This window comes from Molothrus ater, chromosome 3 (genome assembly GCF_012460135.2).
Source record: "Molothrus ater isolate BHLD 08-10-18 breed brown headed cowbird chromosome 3, BPBGC_Mater_1.1, whole genome shotgun sequence".
Classification (NCBI taxonomy): Eukaryota; Metazoa; Chordata; class Aves; order Passeriformes; family Icteridae; genus Molothrus; species Molothrus ater.
In genome coordinates this window covers 65,405,064-65,430,274 of record NC_050480.2, presented here as the reverse complement: position 1 = coordinate 65,430,274, position 25,211 = coordinate 65,405,064, and the positions used below count along the sequence as shown (strand labels likewise).

Here is a 25,211-nt window from a genome sequence, read left to right as displayed (position 1 = left end):
AAGCAAGCACAGAGTTGTCATCACTGGAAAATAGTTTGTTATTTTAGAAAGTGTGATCTATTTCTGCCTGATCAGAGTTGGATGTTGCTAAAAATATTGAGAATGTTAATGTTATGTGGGCGGTAAACATCTTTGACAGATATACAGGCAAAAGAGGCAAATGAAGACCCAGTTGATCCTGTAGTTCAACTGGTAATATGTGATTAGTTCAAAACTCAAGTGCCACATGCAGAGGGCTCACACTGTGATCATAAAAATACCTAATTTTCTGAGAACACAGGAGGAAAAGTTTTTTTCTTTAATTTGATTTGACATCCTAATATACGTTCCCTATTTAAAACTGTGCATTATTAATAGAATGAAACCTATCCTCAGTACTGGTTTGATTTTTATTTCTCCTCATATTTCCTACCTCCTCTCTTCTGTCTGATTTTCAGGCTTTTTTTTTCCTTTTTCTGTCACATTTCTGTTTCCTTTGTATATGCAGGAGCAGCTTGAAAGATACTGGTGTGTAAGCAGCTACTCATATATCTGGCACATAAGCTAGTTCTTAGCTACAACAAGCAGAGATTCATCGGGTTGCAAAGTTCAGCTTTGTGACAGGCAGAAACTCACTGAGGTGTTATTCTGAATTTCTGGTCTCCACTGGCCAATTCACCCATGCTCCTTTCCCCCCTCTCTTTTATCATAGAAATGCTGCTTCACTCTTTTTTTCAGGTGAGAATGAGAGATTTGGTACCATAATATTAAAATCTCCTTTGTCTCCAAACTTAGTATCCTCTTTTTATGTCTGCTCCTAATAAATGAAGAAATGTAAATAGCTGTTGCTCTTCCTGCCTGAACTGGAACAGGATGTTTAACCCTTTGGCCTTTTCAGAAATGGCACTGTCTTTCTAAAGAATTTCTCAATCTTTCTAAAGAATTGAGACAATTGTAGAAAACATGAAAGTTCAAAATATTTGATATCTGTCACTCTTCGTTTTTGCTCTTATGACATTTGCCTCTTCCTAATCTCCTGTCTTCCAGGACTGTCATCCTTTTATTCTGTTTTTAAAAGTTTTTATCTCCTGGGGGAAGGAGAGGATGATTTATCTCTTCCTGCTGCTCTCTGTTCCTGATATCTGCCTCATCCCAGGCCTCCAGAATGTAACCATATTTTGTCATTCCTGCATCACCATTATTTTTTATCTTGCTTTATGTAAACATTTCCTTCCCTCTGTCTCTCATTTTGCTTCTGCTGCTCCTACTAGAACACACTTCAGCTTAAATAAAAGGCAGTAAAAGACAACTTGCCTAATGTAATTTTAACCATCACCCCCTTTCTCTTCTACTTGCTTTCATTAGATGAAATTTAAGTTCTTTTTCAGAATCCTCTGTGATGAAGTTACTTTTCTTGTGTTTCTGTTGAATGTTTATGATAGTTGTTGTATTAGTTTATTTAGACAGGAGAGGAAGACAGCAACAATGGTCAAAGTGTCTCTGTTCACTCTAAAAACGTGAAGTGCTGTAAGGCCACAGTGCATAGGAATATACAGTGAATATTTTGTCTGTATCATCGCTGATTGTAACATTTATTGCAGCTCTGCTCTGTTAATCAAATGAATAACTGTTATCTGCAAGCCAGCATTAAGACAAAAATTAGGGAAGAACTAGAAGTTCTTTCTCATAGCAGAGCTGCAGAGAATTTGGTTATGTGTATAAATAGCTAAGCTATCATATTGCCTTTGAATTTAAAAGAGAGAAAAGTCACATTTCCAAATACTGCTTTCATTGTAAGAGATTGTTAGTTGTTAAAGCCATTAAATACAAGCTACAAATTGGTAGTGTAAAGTTTATTTTTCTTGGTTGAATTCTAGTGGTTTTTTTTAGCCTCATACTTTTCTGCTTAGCTAAATTGTATAAATAGCAGATAAATTATTTTTAATTTAATCAAGTAAGTTCCCCTCAGAAGCAGTGACAATACTGAGAAATACACTGTTCCTGTGTTTTAGTTCTGGACTAAGACCTTGCCAGAAAGGTGCCCCTTGAACATTTGCCCACTTTATAATCCAAATAGCAGTTAAGGGATGAAAACTGCAGTGTTCTGGCAGTGCAGATTTACTGGCACTGAATCCAAATGAATCCAGGGCCAGGTGTGTGTGAACTGATCCTGCTGGGAGAAGCAGTGTAATGCAGAGCACAAGAGAAATGCAGAATTTATTTTTTTTTTTCCACAAATATCAAACTGCATAGTTCAATAAAGTAATTTTGTGACTGTAGTAGAGGAGGGTCATTGGCTTAAGGACTGGATTATTATCTGTGCTGGAAGACACGACAAGCATTGTGCAGCCTCTCTCTGAGTATGGTCTGGGGGTTCTGCATTTCCAGCATTTCCAGCCACAAAATTCCCATCACACTTGCTATCACAGCTCTCACACAGTTAAATTACAAGTCAACACAATGTCAGATAAATGTCAGATTAAAAATCAGATTAACTTTCAAATTAAAATGTCAGATAAAACAAGAAAAAATGAACTCCAAACTGGACACAAAAGGAACCTCTGATAATATAGACAGAGGAAATGATATTGCTTTGAAAATACACCAGGATGTTGATCTGATAAGAGGCTCTGGCAGGACCTTCATATGTGGTGGTTCTAGACAATTCATTTTAATTGCTTCTATTTCCAGCTTCAGTTTAAAATGTATAATTTTTTCCTGAAAGGATACTTTTATTTTTCTGAAAGGATACCTTCTGAAAGGTGGACTGCAAAAGCAATAATTGTTTCTGAAAGTGTATTTGGAAAATTATTATAAATCCCTTCAGAGTCTAGTTGCTAATTTGCTAAAGCAGGCTGTATTTCAGAGATTTGAGATAAACTTCATGTTGTTTAATAACAGGAATGGAGATTGAAAAAATTGCATTTGTTCCATGGTGACATATACATAATACATTCCAAGGTTGTGTATGAAATGCTTAGATTTCCTCCTCCACATCATTGGATTAAGTTTTCTCATAAAATGATAGGGGGTAAATATGTTAATTGTTATGTCAATTGTCACGGGCTTCTTGTTTTGAATTTATTAAATACTTCTTTTTGTTTTGTGTAAGTGTTCACACTGCCAAAAAGCCAGAGGTTACTAATGAAGGCTTTGGCATGCTTGAAGGTAACTGAAAACAACAGAGAATTTGAGGTGAAAGTTGGGACAGTTGTTTTGTGAATGTTTTGCTTTCCTTGATTTGTGGGTATGTATTAATATATGTCAATGTCCATATAGCTGTATGTTAAGTGATATTCATAAAACAAAGAGGAAAAAAAGTAGAGCTTTTATTTTAGGCAATGTACAGATAACAAACCATCAGTTGTAGATCTGGCAGTGACCACAAGTCCCCCACTTTGATACACAGAATTTGTGGACCAACAAAACTTTCCTAAAGTTTGCTTATATTTCCATTTATGAGAGTATTTTCCAATTTGGATGGTCCATAAGCATTGTCAGGGAGGTTGTACAGGCTAGAGAAATTTCTTATTTCTCCAGAACAGTGTTACTCTGATGAACTACTTTGTTTTTCAAGAATCGAGCTGTATGACAGTTGCATAAGCACTCATTTTTGCTTTCCTCTGTTGTCTCTGATAAAATTATTTCTTTTCTGATTTCTCACTGGTGCTTTGTTTAATAGAGTATTCTTCATATTTTTATTGTTTGTTTGCTTTAGTAAAACACAGTAAAACCTATGCCATAATGGAGAAAATGGCTTTATTGGTCATTAAGAAATCATTCCATTTGATTTTGAAGGCTTGACACAATGCTATTTCTCCATCACATGTTAAAGCTTCCACAATTCTTTCTGCCAAAAAGGTGCCTGTGTCTCTGCTATACTCATAAAAATTGGCTCCTGCCCTGGGTTAATGAGCAAGTTTTTTGGCTTTTATGTGGCTTTCAATCAAATCTGGCAAGATTTGGTGATTAAACTCATTTACAGGTATGAGTTTGTATTCCACCAAACTGTCTTCACCAGATACAATAGTATGTTAGGAATTAAGTCAAACTCTTCTTTCCTGGACCATGCTGGTCTAATTACAGTAGAGTATGCTTTAATGAGGATTCTTCTGAGCTGCCTCTGTCTGATATGGCAAACAGCCCAGAGGCAAATGTCAGATCTCAGTGTCAAGAACTGATTCATTGCTTGTCTGCAATTAACAGCTGGGCTTCAGGGTCTAGATAGAAAGCTGGAATAAGACTCTCTTTCAGCTCATATATTGAACCCAGAGTTGTTGGCCTTTTCCAATGCAGATGTAGCTCACAGGCCAAGTATAATGGATTTGTCACATAGAAGATACTGCACAGATTATGGAGAGATAAGACAGTTTTGATTAAATTAACTCAAAGGCTTTAAATTGCACATCAAATAATGGTCACAGACAGTAGAAGGGATTTCATAAGGACAGAAAAACATAGAGCGTCCAGGAGTAAAACAGATCTTTTCATCTGAGAGTGATAAGAGTGATAGGTCACTGGTTATATAAATGAACTTTGCCATCTTTATTTTAATTGTTTGTACCTGTAGGAGCTAGTGCTAAGCCTGCTTTGTTTGTGTGTGCCCCTTCCTTCTCATCTAATGTTGTGCACTTTCCAAAACATAAAAATAAAAATTGTCATAGGATAGTATATGAAATATTATTGCTAGTTATAATATGGAGAAAAAAAATGCAGATTCTGCTCCTAGAAATGATTGCTCATCCCAAACAATATTCATGCCTCAGGAAAGAAGGAGGGAAAACACAACAGGAAACCTTCTTTCATAAATCTGCTTTGTTTAATCAAAAATATCATTGTTCTTGGCTAGCTCTCAAGGCAAATGTCATGGCATCCCATAATGCTGGCTGCAGGAGCAGGCTTGTATCCCTGGTAGACACTGTTACACAGCCTGACCTAAATACAGCAAAGGGCTGGAAGAGTGGCCTGGTTGTGAGTTGGGAGATTTTGTTTGAGAGACTCTTCTCAGATATACCAGTCTACTTTTTTGGAAGAAATCTGCCAAGTTGTAGTACAGAATAATACATTTTTTGCCTCCTGTCTAATTCCAGGGATAACAGCCTCCTGTCTAATTCAGGGATAGCAGTCTTCTTTTGGAAGACTTTTGTTCCCTGCCATCTGTAGATGTTTGAATGTGTAGTGTATGGAACAATGTTTAGCACCCAGCATCTTTCTGTCTTTCTTTGATACTGCTGTTTCAAACATGCATGTTCTCTTCCATTAAATAGCTAAAGTTCAAGTGGTTTAAATCTTATTTTTTCAAACTAGAGAACAGCATTACTCACATACCAGAAGGCTAAGTAATGTCTGGGATTTATTAAATCATTCAGCAAAGTTGACCACAGACAGTTGCATATAGAACAAGTGCTGGAAGAAAAATAATCTATGATGATGTTCATTATAATATAACACACACAGACTGAGAGCCAAATACTTTGTATAATTTCTGTCTCTACAATTATTATATTTCTTTTTAAACCTTTAACTAGCTTGACAATTTTGGTTACAGAGGGTTTGAGCACAGAAGAAATACATAGGGAAATTTAATGTTAATTTGACATTTTGGTAAAGCTGCTATGGGCTATAACAAGATGAATATTTATTGGTGACTTTATGAATAGGTAACTTTTACTGCCAAGTTAGTGTTGTTCCACACTCTTTAAAATCTTACATTCCAAGTGTATTTGCAAAATTCTATTGCTGTTTTATTTGGCAAAAAGAACATTATTGAAGCTGAATAGGGCAGGTTTTTATATCTGTTCCTAGTATTCCAAATACCTGCAAGACTTTGCAGTTGATCAACCTTTCATAGATAAAGTGCTACTTGAGAAAAATGCGAAAATAATAAAATGGATGTTACTGATCAGTCAATGCTAATGTAAAGTGTCAGGAATAAGTGAACAGGTGTTCTTTGGAATTTTAGGCCCTTACTACTCTCTAAACATTTAGCTCATTTTACAATCACAAACTGAGTATCCAAAAATTGAGCAAAGGTGAAAAGAAATAATTATTTCCTGCATGAAACTATAATCTGAAATTTCTTTGCTACTAACTATTACAAGCAAAAGATCATGAAACAAAATAATTATGAAAATTCCACAATAAAAAAGTCATGCAATCTTATTTCTGCTACAGTGAATCTTCTTGGTTTGTTTGGGGGTTTTGGTTTCTATTGTATTACAGCCCAGAGAAAATGTTAAACTTTGCTTTGCCTTATTTTAATTCTGTTGTTTGCACATAAAAGGATATTTGTTGTGTGGATTAAGTGGTTTGTGAGCAGGATTGGATAACATAATTATGTTTTCATTTTTTTAGAAGACTGTGGGATGTATTTCCCAGAAGTGAAAAATCATCCAGACAAATATTTACAAAGATGTCCAGAGTCTGTAAAAAAGTGGCTGAAACAACTGAAGAATGCTGGGAAGATTCTGCTGTTAATTACCAGTTCTCACAGTGACTACTGCAGGCTTCTGTGTGAACATGTTCTTGGGTAAGTGCAAAGTCCATTTCAAATTATATCTAACCAACAGCAACTGGAGATAAGCCTGAGTTATTGGTAAGCTAATTTGAGTTTTGTTTATGTATGGTGAATTATTTGGTTCCGAGTTTTCTGATGGGCCCCTCTCTAGTAGAGTGTTACAAGAGACAAAGTAGTCCATCTGTGAGCCTGTGAGCTGTATCTGACCCACAGCACACTTACAACCTGCATCCTTTTGGAGGCATCATGATGGGATTGAAGATGCCAGGGAATTATCTTTCAGGCCAATATCCTATGTACCATCTGATTCCTAATTTTATTGTAAACTTTTGCTAGACTGTCTTATTTAAGCCACTTCTTTTCTTGCTTCTCCAGCAGTGAGTGCAACTGGTAGTACTATTACATTTCCTCGCAGTAAATTTGCAGGAAAATCTTACCAATACTTTTTCCCATTAGTGGTTTTCAAAAGATGGCTGCACACTAGAAATGTGCTCCTTCACAGCAGAAAAGATAAAGCAGGCAGTTTATTGCACTTGGCAACTGGTGGAGGTTGCAGTTGCTGATCACAATAGCTGTTTATAGCATAACGTTAAGAACATGGCTGGTCAAGTCAAATTCAGTGAAATTCAGCAGAACTATCACTTACCTAGAAAATAAATTAATCAGTGATGCAAATAGTGAGGTGACAGAGTGAGACTGTTTATTTATTATTAATCCAAGAAATAAAGTAGTTCAGTGTGACCCTGCCTTGGCTATCAGGATATGCCAGGGAAACAGCAGAATGAATACAGCAACACTGTAAGAAAACCACAGGTAAGGTAAAAGACAGTGCTACCTTCCAAAACCAGTCCTGCCAGTGTGACTTCTCTTTTGTACTCTCTAGGCTAAATGCTAAAACGAAGCATCAACCATACCAGTTCTCACTGCTTTGCATGAACATTATACTTGCTCGTTTGAGGGACAAATCTACCTCCTGACAAAAAGCAATTCTCCTTTATGAGCAAGATGTCTGTGAATTAACTCTTTTGTGTAAATCTGTCTAGTTATTTCCTGAATGAAAATTTGGTATAAAAGTACATTCTTGGCTGCATACAATGATTTTGGCTTTCTGTTCCTTGGTGAATAGAGTTCAGCTGTTGAAGGTAGCTGTAGAAATCCTGCTGGAAGACAGTAAGCAAGATATCAGAAATGATCAGTTGCCTTTCAAAACACCAAAAAAAGATATCCTGCTAGAAGGATACTGTGTCACTTTCTTTTCCACAAAAGTGTAGATTGTTCTATGGTATTTATTACAATCATATTTTCCAGTGATTCATGCAGTGTGGCTTCCAAGTAGCATTTGGAGAACTGAGTACTCCACTGTCCATTAGACTTTAGTGAAGTGGGGTTATTTTCCTGAAAATCTAAACTTTTTAGTGGTTTTGTTTGTTCCTATGCCTCTCATATGAGACATAAAGACTCTTCATACCTGTGCTACTTTTTGCTGTACTGGAATATAATTTAGGTTCACCTTTATTATCTCTGCCCTTAACTTTATTTGACCAGGCTAACCGGTTTTTATTCTTGACATCAACACTGCATTTTATTCTTGATATCAACACTTACAAATTGCACCTACATAATCCTTTATTAATTTCTATTCCTACTCCTTTCAGTTAATCAATATGATACTGAGAAGCCAAAAATTGTATAGTATGAAATAAAAAAACCCATAATGATAAATATGAAAAACAGAGATGCATGTAAAGTTTTAGCCTCTTACTACTAATATCCTTACCTTGTAACTGTTTCCTTTTTTGCACTTTATTAAAGAAGCTCCTTTTTGGCAAAGAAATTATTGTCTTCATAAAACCTGTGCTGGGAAATTCATGCTTAAGTGTATCATTTACCATTTCATGAGCAAAATATCCCAATTGTGCTCATCTGACAAAATTGTCCTTAACTAGAACACATTTTGGTAGGGAGAGGAAGTATAAGAAAAAACTTCATTTTGGAATAAAATGACAACTATTTCCCAGCCAGAGCACAGACATACTGCTGGGATCAGTAAATAAGACATGTAAACCTTAAAAAGCAAGTGCCAGTTCATTCATACAGCAGCATCATGGTGTGACTTTTCAGTCTTAGCCTACCACAAGGATGCTGCCCAGGTTAATTGAACCTTTAAGTGTTGGCAGGAGCACACCTCATGATGAGTCAATCATCACATAGTCACTGAAGTCAACTGTATTTCACTTTTTCAGGAATGTTAGCCACCTAAAAGTGAGGAACTTTTTGAAGCTGTTCATTTTGCTTCCCTCTGTGGTTAGTGGAGAGAAACCACTGGGCACTATCCTTGGCAATTCAGTCTGCATGGTAGAATTATGTCTGAAATAAGTGGGATGGATTACCTTTCAAGATTGTGGATGTTTCTCCACTGGCTCTGTTTGTGGTGTCAACCACTATCTGAATTCGGAGTGCAGTTTTTAGAAGGTGAAAGTTATGATACATGTGTAAGATACATCCTGCCCATTGTGCTATTTACTGTAACCACAGGCCACTGTGCCAATCACAGGCAGCAAGTGGAACAGATTTGCTTTATGTATAGTGTTACATAATAATGTAACACAGTCTTTCATAGAAACAGTAGCTTTGTACATGAGATTGAATATATTGTTTCAAAAAAGGCCACAGATAACAGCATCTCCTCACACAAAGCAGTTTTTCAACAGAGTAATAAAAAGTTACCAATTCTTCTGAAAAGTCTGTTTGTTCTGTTTCATTTTCTTTAAACAAAGCACTTGCCACTTTTCCCACAAATCAGAGAATCACAGAGTCATTTAGGTTGGAAAAAAACCTTTAAAATCATTGAGTCCAGGCATTAACCAAGCACCTCTGTGTTCTCCACTAACCCATATCACCAAATGGCACATCCACACATTATTTGAGCACTTCCAGGGATGGTGGATCCACCAGTACCCCGGGCAGACTTTTCTGATACCTGACCACCCTTTCTGAGAAGAAATTTCTCATAATATCAAATCTAAACCTACTCTTGTACAACATGAGGGATATTCTTCTTATCCTCTCACTTATTAATTGTTCTTTGTTGTGCTCCTGAAATGCTTGCTTTGTTTTGCAAATTCAAGCTTAATTTACCTCTAGATGGATTATGTGCACCAGGTGCTAATTTGAAAAGTTTATCTCTGTTGATACTTTTCACCTGAGGACAGAAGAACCCAGCCTGTTGGCTCAGCATCTGGAATCTTCCACATGGAAGCAAATTTTAAAAACACATCATTGTGATATTTGATACTGGTACTTTTAAATAGGCAAAGGTTTCCATATGGTCACCAGTGGAGAAAAATTAGACAAAGCTAAAATTTCATTAGAGAAAGGAAATTTAAAGGGCTTTTATTTTAAGGCTGGAATGTAACTTTGAGCACAGCCCAAAAGCTGTCTCTCATAGGGAGAGCATTCAGTTTTTGATAAGATATCTCAGTCCCATGGAAGATCATGAATTATTTGAAAGTGATACAGTTAACTGGTTTACTTCCAGCAAACTTCCTCTACTGCTGATAGCATTTCAGTGCCTGTGTCCATCCTGGACTTGCCATCTGTGATTTCTTTGTTCCATTCAAGAGTATCCATCACTTTTTTGGATTTTGTAGGCAATGAAGTCACCTAAGCAATGAAATATTTCTATTAAAATAAAGTGTGTCATAGATGAGGAATGTTTTCTTACATACCATGCTGAAACATTCAAACCCATTTAAACTGATGGGATTTCTATAGTCTAGATAACAATCTGTATATATGAACCAAATGATCTTTGAAAAATCTATATTTAATTGTGGGATTCAGCAGGCAGATGAAGACTTGAAGCTGGTGGCTGTTTGTTTGTAGTCATATGTCCAGCCTCCCTGTAACCAGCAGGGATGTAGTGAGAGCAGCCAGCGGAATCTGAAGAAGGAATTCAGCTATCAAAATGGTGCTTCAGTTTTGGAATATGTGAAATTACACTCTAGTTTCCATTGGCTGTAAATTAGATCTCTGTTGTCTGCCAAGAGAGCATCTTAGGCCTATGCATATCTTCAGTGTGGATACCTACAAATGAGCACCTGTGTTTAAGTCTCTTCAGCCACTTCCTACCCCATCACTTCAGATTTTCTTCTTTGAAAAGAAAATCCCTCATTTAAAACTTTCAGTCCATGTCTATGCATATGTTGCCATCTCAGATTTAAAAAATGTCATCTGTTACATGTTCTCCTGAGATCAAGGAACATCTTTTTACAAATAATGAGTGTTCTCAAAGATAATTCACTGGGGGTTTGACTCTCTTTTGACAGCCTCAGGAAAAGAATGATAGACATTGAACAAGCATAGAAAAAAAAAAGTGACAGAAGCAAGTACCTTAAAAAAATACTCTGATATTTTCTTAAGTCTTAAAGAGTATTTCATGACATTTTAAGTAATTTGTTAGTTTAATTAATCACATGTACTTTACTTTTTAGGAATGATTTCGAAGAGTATTTTGACATTTTGGTCACAAATGCGTTGAAACCTGGTTTCTTCTCCCATACACCAAATCAAAGACCTTTCCGAACTCTTGGTAAGTGGCAGCTGTAAGTACCTTCTCATCTGCTTACTTCTATGGAAAAGAAAAAAAGAAAGAAAATTAAGGCAACTGAACACTGGCAGTGGGCTGGGAAGTGGACTAAAATTCTGTTAAGACTGAGGAGCATTGAGAAATTAAAAATTACAGTGTTGAGGACAATTAAAAGGCAGAGCTGTGATAGTAATTGAAAATACATTGGGGTTCAGATATTTCATCATTAATGAAAAAGAAGCTCTATTGTGCTCACAGGGTTACACAGAGAAAACAAATTTAGTTCTGGGTAAAAACAAAGCAGAAATATTTAAAGAATTTAAAGGAAATTAGGAGAACTGTATAAATAAAATTGTAAAGCTGAAGGAAAGAATTTATGATGGACATCTGACAGCATTAAGTGTGTTTACTTTGGCTAAATAATGAGAGAGCAGGTGAAAAAGAAGCACCCCTGTATTCACTTAATTTAATTAAAACAATCTGAAGCACTTGGCAACGTTGTCCATTAGGTAATTAGGGTTGTAACACAGGAGCTTTATAAGAGCAATGTTCATTGAACTACAAATAACACTAAAATATTGCTGAAGACAGTTTACTTTTCCATATTTTGGTAAATACCTTTATGATTAAGTTACCTGAAAATTAATCTTATAGCCAAAATAACTTAAGTCAGCATACACTAAACCACAGTTGATCATTAATTTATGACAGGAAAGGCACCGTTCCAGCCCAAAAGAAATTTTGCTTGTGTAACTTCTACAGCAAGTCTGGAACAAGCAGCAAAAATACATATTGAAACTATATTTTAATGTTTCCCATATTTATATAGGAAAATAAGAAGTATCCTAGGTGTGATTTTTAAAGGATTAGTTCAAATAGTTGCCAAGCTGACAATTTGAGAAAAAAGTCATCTCAGAAGGGAAATTGAAACTATTTGTATGAAAGGAGAAAGAGGAATAAAATCATAAAGGGGGAAAGAGGCTTAGTTCTGCAACCATTTGATTTAGTTTTGTATAAAGCAAATTGAAAATAAAATGTAATTCACTTAGGATTTCTTTTAAACAATCTGATTAGCCTGACTTCCTGAGGAAATCCTGCTGTGTCCCTGTGTCAGAAATCCAGCCAGCAGCTTTTGGACCTGTTGGACAGTTTCAATAAATTTAATAGACAGCCAAAAAGCTCCAGGATTCTTTGATGAGGGGTTTTTTTGTTTTTTTTTGGTGCAAAAAAGGGGCAAAATAGAGGGAGAAGACCAAGTTACTTTCTCCATTGATAATATGTAGCATTGGCATAATCACCACATTGAACTGTAGGGACGAGTTTTCATGAAGATGTTTCTCTGCTTTCAAACAGGAACGGCATTATCTGGAGTCCTCTTATTGACTTAGTGGTTTTCATTCAGTTTATATCCTGACAATGCAAAGGGGCTCAAATGTCAGTCAATCACTCATTATGTTAATACCTTATTAATGCAAAATAAAATGTAGTTTTTGTTCTGGACACTTCACTATCTAAATAGATGAAGCACACAAACATAACTAAAGTAATAATCAGATAAATAATTTGTTGAAACAACTAACCTGAGAGTGTATTTTTTTTCTTAATATGTTTGTATCCAAAGACAGTAACTGCTTTCTTCTGCAAGACCAACCACAACATTCACAGCAAAGACTTATACACTTAGGACAGATTTTTAGAGATATGTTTAAAAGTACTGTAGATCTTGTTTAAGACTACATGAAAGTTTAAACCATAAAATTAGGAGCATTTATATGTGAAAATTCCCAAAATATTAATACATTTCTATAATGTTTATTTTGCTGCCCCACCTCTGTGTTCCTCACAGCAGGTGAAACAGTATACAGTGAAGCTTCTAACACCTTGACAGGGAGCAGTTTTCCAGTTTTCAGAATTTTTAAGGCTTTCTTTCATATCAGAACCACTGAAAATTCAAAATTGCAGTTTCTAGTTTCTTTCTTCCTGCTGGCACTACAGACTTCAGGCAGAAGAGTTTGGCCACTGTGTTGCAGATCAGGGGGACAAAATTTTCATATTTTTCCTTTGAAAAATTAAAAATCTGTAGGTGAAAATCATAGTAAATATTTTCTTAAAGCACAGAGACTAAACTTCTGCTAAGGTAATTTAGGGTAAAAATTGTTCTAGGAAGAAATGTGTTGGGAAGTAATGTGTGGTTTCTAGGAAGAAAATAAACTGAAGTAATTGCTTATCGTTGTTACCCATTTCTCCAGGTCTGAGTCTCAGCCATGTTCTTCCAACCATTAGGTCTGAGCTGCAATAAATTCCTAATGATACCTTTTTCATAGTGCTATAAATGGACTTAAGGATAAGGCACAAAATATGGAATGTGTTCTTAATTTCAAATTTCCCAAGTGTTGCATTGTGTGCTGGAGCTAAATATTATTTATCTGTAACAGGAATTCTGCTCCAGATTTTGAAGGAAAGGTTTTGAAGTTTACTAAAGAGAAGGATAAATTCTTTTCAGTGAATTAGTTCAAAAGGCAGTTGTATTCAGTAGGCATTTGAAGGAGAACGAAAACAGGACAAGATGACAAAGGAGACATTGTCTGGAAATGTGATATTGGGTAACAGCTCTGAAAAAGTGTTTTTTTCAGCAGACAAGTAATTTTAGAGCTAATCCATTTAGAAACCATGAAAAATTATTTTAATTGATCAATTAAAATTGCATCACTATTTCATTTTCAAGATGTACATCATTTAAAGCAACCAAAACGCTGTTTGAAAGCCTGAACAATTTGTGTGACTGGGGCACTGAAAAGCACAATAATTATTTATTTAATTTTGCATAATTTTTTTCAAAGTACCATTCTGTTAAGTGAAGGAACAGTTTATTTGTATCTTTACAGATTTTAGGACAGCTACACTTATTTTGATCTGGCAAAACGGTTTTTATGATTAGGGGTAACTTATGTAGCAAATTATATATTTTGTGAAAACAGAGCTGCACATAAAAATACCCCCAGACTTTGCTACCATAATATAAATACTCCATAACTAACTTGTTATTCATGAGGTTGTATTTTCTTTTATATAGGGAAATTCTTCTCATGGTTCTTGAAAGTACTAATAATATCTTGAGCTACAAGACCTAAGGATCAAGTTGAAAGTGTTTGCGTAAATCCTATGTTGACAAGAAAGGATTTTCTTTGCTTTCAACAGCTACATCCAGCTTAAAATAATTTCTCATTTCCTGAAGGGCTTGAAGGAATATAAATAGAAAAGACAGTTGTGAATTGTATGATAATCTGCAATACATGAAGATTTCTGTAACATTTGACAACAGAGCTTTCCCTTTATCACATCACTTTTTAATGAATATCAAATTACTAGCCTGACTGCTAGTCCTGATCATTGCCAGATACATCCAAAATTATAATTGAAATGCTAAAGGTAACCCTTAATTCCCTGGAAGCCTTCTCTAAGTCTGTATTCACAGGGAAGTCTGCTTGGTCTTAAGAGGCTTATATATCTTTTATTTTCAGCTCAGGCACAGCTGTCTTTTCTGATCTGGTTTGTTTTTGTTTTGTTTTTTTTTTTCCATAAATTGGAAATGTATTGCTGACTGTTCAGTGCCTGAATTTAAAACACACACTTAAAAACTTATGTATAGCCTCATGTGTATGTGTACGTATCTGTACGGGCTGAAAACAATCCTACAGATGTAGTGCCAGTGAATACCACTTTCAAAGCCTGCTTTCAGTTACACTTCCAGGCTCTCTTCCTTCCTCCTGAACTCCAACTTCTGTCCATCTTAAGGTGCCTCTGCTGCAGAATGTAGCTTCCCATTTAAGAAACTTTCAGTCCTCTAATTTTTTATGGTTTTCTGGTAACTGCCATTTTAACAGTTCTGTGCAGAAGCTTCTTCTCCACCCTTCTAAAAATACAAGAAAATTCTACAAGCCGAAAGGACCAATTAGAAAGGAAAATATGGAGATGGGATATAAAACACCGTGTCTCTGGTATGAAGACCATCTTTGGTTATTAGGGACTGCAAGACTTCAGAAGGTGGTGATCCCATGTCTGCTACTTGAGTTTTCTTTTGCCATCTTTTGTGAACAACTGGGTTTGACTATGCCAGAGATGGGCTGGGGGATCCAGCTGGTGGGGACATGGGAGGAGGGAGGTAGAGTAAGAGCAGAGCAGGACATGGAAGCATAGAGAGGAAAGGGATTTCACACTGATGGGGTTTTCTGAATATCAGGTCTTTGCTTTTTGACTTCTACTGTTGCCTCAAGGAGGACTTTTGCAATAAGGCTAGTGTGTCAAATATAGCTTAAAATGATGTACCCATGTCCTGGGCTGACTGGGGCTCCCAGCTGGCCCTCCAGCCAGCGCGGGGGATGCAGCACTGTCCTCCCACAGGTCTCAGAGCTCAGGAAGCCTTTTGCAGGGAAGCCCACAAAGGGCCTCATCTCTCATCTCTGAGGAGGCACAAGCAGAACAACAGCACCAGCAAATGGCACCTGTGTAATCTTTTCCTCCCCTGGCTCAGGGTGTTCCTTTATCTAATGCAGCTGTGCTTGTTGTCATTCTTCTGGAGATGGTGCCTCTTCAAATCAGTCTGTGTGGATATATTCTGTAACATGAGGCCACATAATAAATGCATTTTTGCTGGAAGCTTGTGACAGAGTGCATGTAAAGAGTGCACTGGCTGCACACTGCATTATTCAAGAGCTATCAAGTCTATAACCATTTCCCATATCTCTTCTACAGGAAGATGCCTTTATATTGTTATAACATCCCACAGTGCCATGTGGCCCTTAAAAGCCATGCTACTCTTTTTTAAGGGAAATGCCATTTAGCAATTCTTTAAAGTGTATTGGCACTGTTTTTCATGTGATTTCCAGCTTTTTAGGAAAGAAAAAGGATTAAAACTAACAAGTAATGTTATTTTGTACTCTAGTTTTCAAAACTCAATCTTTTTGTACCTCACAGTACATGACATTAAGATTAAGAGTCTCTTAGTGCTCTAATATCAGAAACAGATTCTGTAATAAGCTGACAGCAGGAGGTCCACGATTGAAAGGGATAAAGCATCTTGTTCTGTACCCAAGCCACCACTGAGAAATAATTCCCTACTCTAATCTCAGCCAGGGATTTTCATTTTATCCATGATTTCTGAGAAAAAGGAGTTTCTTTTTAAGCAACTGGTTAGTACAGATGACTATATAGACTTAACTTCATATTCAGTGATAGAACCTGACTGTTTTTAATTTTTATAATGAGAAACCAAAAGGATTATGGAAGTACCTTATAAAGATGCTTCCTTCAGGTGACACCCTCTTTGGCAACATGATCAATGTCTGACTCCACTTTCTGAAAAGCAGGCTAGGACAGGCCTGTAGGGCTGACAGTGGAAGACACATACAAAGAAATTTCATCTCATATACCAAGGTTTGTTTTCATACAAATATTCATAATCCACTGGAGAAGCTCAGAGATTATTTCAAAAAATCCACAATGTTAGGGTTCTTCGATGACTGTTTCACCTCCTATCCTTAGTTTAAATGATCTTAGTCTAAAACTATTCCACTTTGTGTACATCCTTTGCAAAGATATCAGCCACTCCAGATTTTTTTTCTTGACAGTGTAAACAGCTGTCTCAGAGACTACTGGTTTCCTGATATTATTTATGTCCTGTGGACAAACATTTCAAAAATCAACAGGTGTTACCTTGTAATCAAAGGGACTTACCAATCAATCTTTTTAAGGTTTGCTAGATGGTACCTGTATGTAGTTTAAAATCAACACTTTGGGAATCATTTGAGAACAGAGATGATCATTTCCTATCATGTCCTCAATGTTTGTAATTAAGTCATGGGATACGTAAGATGAGAGTCATTAAACTGTCCTGATAGGTTAACAAACTCTTTTCTAACAGTTGAATTTTATTTCATTTTTGATAAACATAGTAGACGGTAACAGTTTGGATTTTGGGTTTTATGTGTTCAGAACAAAGTTCTGTAAATTTAAAACAGGTGCAAAAAGCAAAATAAAGTTGGGCCAGCACATGCTCACATCCTTTTGCAGAGCAGGTTGTTAAAGTCACAGGCTTCTTTCTTTCTGATAGTTTCCAAAGTCCTTGGCTACCATATTTTATGGTCTGTGCCTCATTAAAACAAATGCTTTGTACAATTTTGTTCTATTACAGAGATAATGAATTAGAACTTGAGGACATACAATTGATCACTAACTGGCAGTGCATCATTTATAAACCTTTTGTGAAATGCGAGAGACACTGCAGTTTGCACTGATAGTGTGTGTAGCCACTACTGCAGTGATGTGGTTAAACTGGTGTAAGTTCTTCAAGTTGTGACTCTGTAGTAGTTAGACCATGTGGAAGCCAAAGAATGACTTTCCCTTGCAGGACATTCCTCTTGGCAATCCGAGCTGGGAAGCCATTCCTTTTCTTAGGAAGAGGAGTGGAGTGAGTGTGTTTTGTTCTGTTTGTTTGGGGTTGTTTTTTGAACAGGCTTTACTGGTACTTGCTTCAGAAGTGAGGCCAGATTGTCATCACATCGTTTATACAAGTTTATTTACACAAATTATGGGTTTCACTCAGGCATTTTACAGCACATCAGAAGCTGGAGGTTGAGCAGCAAAGCTCTATTTTTGTTTCTACCAGGAGGGCACCATGTTGGCCTGACTACAGCAATTCACTATAAACCTGGAACACGGGCCAAGGGCTGGGATTTCAGCTAATGCCTGAAACTGGCCATGGGAGGTGCCTGGTTATCAGCTGAACTGGCCAGTGGAAATTGGGTTTGGTGCTCCTTCTTGAGCTCCTTTGGCTCAACCATATTAGCCAGAAGAGCTACCAGGACACAGGCTAATTCTTTAACATTTACTCTGTTTGCCTAAGCATTGAGGATTATGCAATCTCGTGGTATATGTGGGTAGGAATTTCCACCCATCCCTTACTGCAAACCTCTATCAGTACTGCAATTGCAACCACATTTGAGTCTGGCCTAGCATTCTGTGAGATATTACACCCTGGAGAGGAAAAGATGGGCCTATCACTGCCAACCCAGAGAAAGGCTGCAGTACAAACTTCCCCTTGATTAGATATCTGAGTATCCATCCATGAGAACGTAGCTACAAATGACCCAGCTACTGGAAAATGACCCATGAGATCCTGCACCCTAAGAAACTTACAGTGAATGCAACAGCACAAGAAAACTTCATAGGAAGATAGTCCCCATTATCTTCACTGTTGTTCATAAACAACTCCCTGTTTAATTTTTCTTTTCTAAAGAAAAAAATTAAACAGTGTTTGAAGTAAGGCATCTCTTTGTCGCTGAGTATTGAGATGCATTCTTCAATGCCCATCCTTCTTTAAAAGAAAAAAAAACTTATGGTAAATATGTCAGGCCAAGGTCCTTATATGTTTGCATAGTGTTCAAAGTACTTCAGAGGATAAAAGGAACAATAAGTTATTCATCCAAAAATCAAAACAGTGAAAAACTGCAACTTGCTTCTGCATAAAGACAGCAGGGGTTGCTTCAGCTGATTACCTTTGATATTAAATAGCGTGTTTGGCACAGAGCTGATAAGAATATTACAGACAACTAGTTCAAAGAGAGTTTAAACTGCTGCTTTCAAAAGCATGGTATCTACAATATTCCTTTTGTTAAAACTGGAAAACATGTTTAGCATATTTGCCAAGTACCCCAAAACAGAATTCTTTGTGTATAGAGAGTATATTTCCATTTTTAAAAGGAGTTACAGTAACTACTACAGTAACACTATCACAAAATCCTAGCTATTGATTACATCATGTTATATTCAAGGCCTTGAAGGATAAAACTCAAACCCCTTTTCTTTAAACTGTTGTGTAAGGATGTGATAAGAGTCACTTTCTGTCTTCTAGGAGCCCACAGGCAGACCAGATAAACAAATGTTAGAAAAACAAAAGCACTGGCTTTTTTGTTTGAGCTAAAGAACCAAGATATTGAGTGACCTCCCCTGCACTGTATCTCTGGCAGATATGTATGTTCACCTAAGATATGTAATGTCCTAATCCAGAAGCAGTGAAGAAAACTGAGTTTGAATAAGGGCTCATCAGTCTTGATTGTGAAAATCCTTTTAGCTCTTTTTAAAGACTTAGCATATGGAAAAATTGACATTATTTCAATTAATTCTGCTAGATTTAATTTTTATGGTTCATTAATATGTCCTTTGTAATTTCAGGGAAGTGGACCCATGAACTTTATGTGTTCTATATTGAAATTAATCAAATTATTTGATAGTTATCCAGCAATTAGTTCAAATTATTGAAAGTGATAAGCTCAATTAGTTGTTTATTTTAGAAGACAGCTGCATACCAGTGGTTCAGGCCATGTTTGTGTTTCATTTTATGAAAGAAACTTCCTTCATAGAGAAGCATGTCAAATGCCTTGAAAGACACACATGCACCATGTAATTGGGAGGTCATTAAAAGTCAACATCCACAGAAGATCCTCAGTCATAGTTCTGTGATCACCTTCTGGTGTTGTTTCTTTATTGTCTTTATTTTAGGATGCTAGCAGAGAGTAGAACTGTAGTACAGTCTGATCTGGATTATACCAGAGAGATAAGGCAGGGAAACTGCCACACTTAGGAAGCCAAATTAATCTAAAAAATGCAGCTTCTTTTTACAGCAGAATGAACTAAGGGCCTCTCAACCCAAGCCTCTCCTGCCAGTGGGTGCCCACAGAACATAAATTACCATAACCTGAGTCTGTATTTTCAAAACCAAAGCCAAAATGCCTAAATGACCACTTTGTATTCCAGACAAAACTGTGTTCAGCAAACAGATTATCTGGCTTAAGGGAATTCTTCTCCAAGACATGAAAACATTATTAAGAGGAGATGATTCCCTTCATATTCTCTAAGAAAAACAGACAAGATGTAGTAGAAGCAAAGCAGTGAGCACTCAGACTACATTTATAGTGTGATAATAATATGTGATGCATAAAAATGCTTGGGATTCATGGAAGATTTTACACAGAATGTGGAGACCCAGTTCTGTATGGAAGAGAAAAGCAAATGCATATTTCCATACATGAGCAAGGCTTGCCAAACCTACTCTTATTAGCCCTGAGATTAGCTCAGCTGGTTAGACCATGGTGCTAATAACACCAACGGGTTTGTTGCAGCAGTAGCAGCAGCCATTCTAAAATAATACCTCAAGTTCTCATGTTTATGTTTCCTTAGAAATGCTAAAGAGTGTGTAGCAATTTTTTAGACAGATAATTTGATTCAATACCCACAATTCTAGACTACAAGGGTGAAATTGTGGTTATGATTGTCTTTTCACCTTCATTCTATTTCCCAGCACATACAAGAGTGTCCATGTCTGGGGGGGAAGAACTAAATTGAAATTTCAAAAGACTGAAAGGAACACTAGGGAGTCAAACCATGCACAACTCAGCAGCTGTTCTGGCATTAAGAGAACACATCTTTTCATTTTATTTGTTTTGTACAATTTTATTATTTGGTTAAACAGATACATTTTATTTTGTCCATGGAATAATAAATGTCCCTCTGGAAAGCTTATAAATTTATGTAGATTATTACCAGACTCTACTGCTGTTTCTAAGTAGGATGTTACACCCTTGGTAGCTTATTCCAAACCTGGCTTTTTTACTTGCCAAATCTGTATCAGAGAAATGGATCATTTTAAGAAGCTATTTTTTTGTATGGAGTTGCAAGCCTCTCACTGTCGTGATTTCACCCCAGCCAGCAGCCAAGCCACTCACTCACTGCCCCACCAGCAGGATTGGAGAGATAATCAGAAGGTAAAAGGCAGAAACTCATGGGTCAAGATAAAGACAGTTTAATAAGTTAAGCAGTTTAATAAGTTAACTTTTGAAAGTTAAAGCAAAAGCTGTGCACTCAGGCAAAACTAAACAATTCACAGCTTCCCATGGGCAGGCAGGTGTTCAGCCATGCCCAGGACAGCAATGCCCCATCACACGTTACTGTGACTTGAGAAGGCAAACTCCATCACTCTGTGTTTCCCTTTGTTCTTCCTCCCCTCACTTTATCTACTGGGCATGATGTCAAATGGTCTGGAATATCCCTTTGGTCAGTTGGGGTCCTGTCCCAACTGTGTCTCCTCCCAAACTCCTATGACACCTCCAACTTTCCTTGCCAGCATGGAAGTACTAAAAGCAGAAAAGGCCTTGACTCTGTGTAAGCTCAGCAGTAACAAAAATATTTTATTTTGTTACTGTGCTCAGCACAAATCCAAAACACGGCCCCCATACCAGCCACTTGGAAGAAAATTAACCCTCCCCCAGTGACACCCACCAGGTTCCTTGAAACAAAAATTGACTCAGAATTACATTTTAAGGGTACTGCCATACGTCAAAAATCAAAGGTCTGTTTTGAAACAATGAAGTACCAGGAATAGATACAGAAACCAGTGTGTAGAAACTGCTCTGGCTGTCCACCATATATCCTCAGCCACCTCCCACTGCAGGAAGTGAAGGGCCAGCAGTCCTGGTCCATGGAGGGCTTTGCACATGCCCTAAACAGCAGTGCCTGCACTGCACACTGACCCAGAGCTGTGTTTCCTGTTGCAGAGCCTTCACGCTGTTTCTGCACCTGAATCCCAGCTGAGGTGTGCTCATTGCTAATTACAGACCTGCAGTGCTGATCAAGAGCCCCAAGGAACCCAAAGGTCATGCAGAAGTGGCACAGACCCTATGGAAGATGAGGTGCCCACGGGATGGATCAGTAGTAAAAATTTGTAAACTTTGCTGGTCCACTAACATTTAGTGCAAACCTGTGAGAAATAATTTCACGTTCTAGTACTTAAAATGATGTCAAAATCCAAACAGAATTCCTGGAAGGAAGAAAAATTACCTGTGAAATGGGGGACTTACCAGTATGACTTCGCAGGGCAAAAAACATTCTTTGACATATATAACATGTGCATAAACAATACATTATAGAAGTAAGGAGTTTTTTTCTCTGTGTAATTTTTTTCATCAGTAGAATTCAAAAGAATAGATGAGTAGACGAAGAACCTCCTAAAGAGTTACCTTGTGATTTGATTTGGAACCAATTTGGAAATTTAAATCCAGGCAGTTTGTAGTAAAGCAAAAATAAAATTGTGTATGGTACATTCCTGGCAAAGCAAGAGCTGGCAATGGATGCAGAAAGCTTCCCTTCAGCATAGTTTCCATGAATCTGTATGTGCTGGTTTTGATTAAGGAGCTTTAGAGTTCTCTTGTGTGTTCTCCAAAATGTCAGGCTTTTATTAAGGTTAGTCTTTAGAATTGCTTTTTGCAGAAAGCACATTTTGCTTTTTTGATCTGCTATTGGAAGCAAGTAGTGAAAAGAGCCCTAGAAATTAGCTGAGAACATGTAGAGGAGTCATAATCAAAGCCTGGGCTGAGATCTGCTTCAGTTTAATATGACAGCTGATCTCTGCCTCAATTTCCCAGTTTCTTAATAGGGCAGCTTACCCAATGTTTATGAAGCAACCAGGAACCACAAAGTGGCAAGTGGCAGAGATCTGCAGCAAACAGCAGATGTGGATTTATCACATGAGGTAAATATCAAGTGTGTAGAGAGTCACCTTGTTCAGGAGCAGCTCTGCTTCTCCCACCAAGTACAGGGAAATAATAGGTCAGAAAATACAAAAATGGACATTCCTTGGCTGGTAAGCAATCATGGAACACTGCGTTCTTTAGGTGAGCCTAAGTCCTCCATAGTTAATGTTCCAAAAGGAATTAATTCTTGCAACCTGAAAGCTCAAAACCAAAAGTGATGTACCATCTTCTTCCTCACTGTCTTTGTTCTTCAATCTGTCTTTATTATTCACATTAGGCTCCAGATGTCCTAACTTCAATATGTATGCTGCATGTTTTGTTAGGTAGAGTTAGCGACCCCAGGACTTTTTCTCTTCATTAGCAAACATGTTCATTCTATCTTGATTCTTATCTGCTGTGAAACCACTTCATATATTATTACTGTCCACAGATTCTAGGTGCCTCTGTGATACTGCCAGACTAAGGTTGAATGCTCCAAGATTATTATTTTTTCTGGAATACTAGTAGCAAGAGATTTTTATCTGTGAAATTCCTGCATAGAGAGATCTGGCACAATGCCCTTGGTTCTGAGAAACAAGATAAAGCACATTTTCATATAAATGCCCAAGTGGTTTTGCAAACCACACAAAATGCACAGATAAGGAACTGGAAAGGTAATCATAGATTGGTTTGGGTTAGAAGGGGACCTTGAGGATCATCTAGTTCCAACCTTCCTCCTAATGGACACGTTCAGGTAGACCAGGTTACTCCAAGCCCCGTACAACATGGCCTTGAATACCTCCAGGGAAGGGGCATTCACAACTTCCCCAGGAAACCTGTTCCACTGCATCACCGCCCTGACCGTAAAGATTTTTTTTCTAATATCTAATCTAAAGCTACTCTCAATTTAAACCCATTTCCCATTGTCCTGTCTCTACATGTCCTTGTAAATATTCTTGTCCCATCTTTCCTGTAAGTTCCCTTCAAGGCCCCAGTTAGGTCACCCCCAAAGCTTTCTCTTCTCCAGGCTGAACAATCACAGTTCTCTCAGCCTTTCCTCATAGAAGAGGTGCTCCGATCCCCCTGATCAATTTTGTCTCCTTCCTCTGACTCAGTCCAGTAGGTCTGTGTCCTTCCTGTGCTGAAGATCCCAGAGCTGGATGCTGTATTCCAAGTGAAGTCTCAGGAGAGAAGGATATTGCAGGGGAATCCTGTCAAAGGCCTTGCAGGAGTCCAGATAAATTACATTTGTAGCTTTCCCCTTATCCACTGTTGTGGTTATTCCATTACAGAGTCACTAGGCTGGTGAGACAGAATTTTCCCTTGGTGAAGCCATGCTGGCTACCTGGACTCTCGTCCCTGTCTTCCGTGTGCCTTAGGAAGTGTCTAAGGAATCATTTATCTTTTACTTCTTCAGAAGACTCATTACTACAAATCTTTTCACCTTAGTCTTCCCTGCAAAGGATAACTAAATATACTTTGCCAGAAAGGAATAGTTCCCAGTTTTACTTGCCATCTCCAGCCCAGTCACATTGTTCTGAGATTAACAGTGACTGTTTCACATGTAAGAACTCTTCCTGTTTGCTAGAACATTAATTTCCTAACATTTTTCATTTTGTTTATTAAATACGAAGTTGTTCTGAATCTCAACAGATATAGGAACAAGGTTTTGTGTTGATTTTCATTATGGTGTCACCTGACACACCTGGCTCCTTAGCAGACCTTCTTAAATCTCTGCCAGTTTTTCTTACCCTGTCATATTCTTTGTCCCTCCTTTGAATTCATTTATGACTGTGATCCACAGCGCCATGAAATTGTCCCCAGACCTCAAGAGTGAATTTGTTGTCATATCCATAGCCTTCCATCACATACTCACACCTTCTCCTTACCTTCTTTTGTAATGTTTTTATCTAGAAGGAATAGTAATAATATAAAATGCAGTAGAGACTGTAATAAAATCATCCTTATTGCAAAAAAAAAATTGCAAAATCACCATTGGGATTCATTAATGATACATGAACAGAGATATGACTCCAAGGGGAGAATCTAAAGTGAGTGTTAGGTGCCTCTTTCAGTGCCTCTTGAACGATTTCTAAAGCACAGGGAAACAAAATATAAGGCAGAAAATACATCAGAAAAAAAGTGTATTTGCTGCTGAACAAAACCACCCAGGGTGATTGTGGGTATGTTTCATATTTTTTCATATCTATGATTTTAAACTATTAGTGGCAGTTACTATATTTTCTGGGAGAAAATGGTCCTTAACTATGTAATGCTATTGTATTCTAATTAAATATTTTTTCTTTGATTGTTACTTGAGATGCCAACTATTATGACAACCTAAAAAGCTACTCCCTATTTAACACATATGTGAAGCAATGCTGAGGTAGTGACTTCCCTGACAGGGATATTCAAATGGGTTTAATATCATTATGATTTTTACATGTGTAATGAAATGTTTCTCTGCTACCATGAGAGAAAAAGAATTCTTGGATCAACAGAAGCCACAACCCCTCTCTCAGTAGTCTTAGGTGTTATCTTTTATTTCCAGAGGGAAAAAAAGATT

The 25,211-nt window shown here is 37.2% G+C and overlaps 1 protein-coding gene across 1 annotated transcript in view; it reads left to right on the top strand.

Annotated features, from left to right (window-relative positions):
• NT5DC1 (5'-nucleotidase domain containing 1) overlaps positions 1-25,211 on the top strand; it is a 125,787-nt gene that overhangs the window by 74,737 nt on the left and 25,839 nt on the right. The window contains exons 7-8 of the mRNA XM_036380921.2: positions 6,334-6,508; positions 10,990-11,087. Of these exons, the coding sequence (XP_036236814.1) occupies positions 6,334-6,508; positions 10,990-11,087 (273 nt within the window). The remainder of the gene's footprint in view (positions 1-6,333; positions 6,509-10,989; positions 11,088-25,211) is intronic.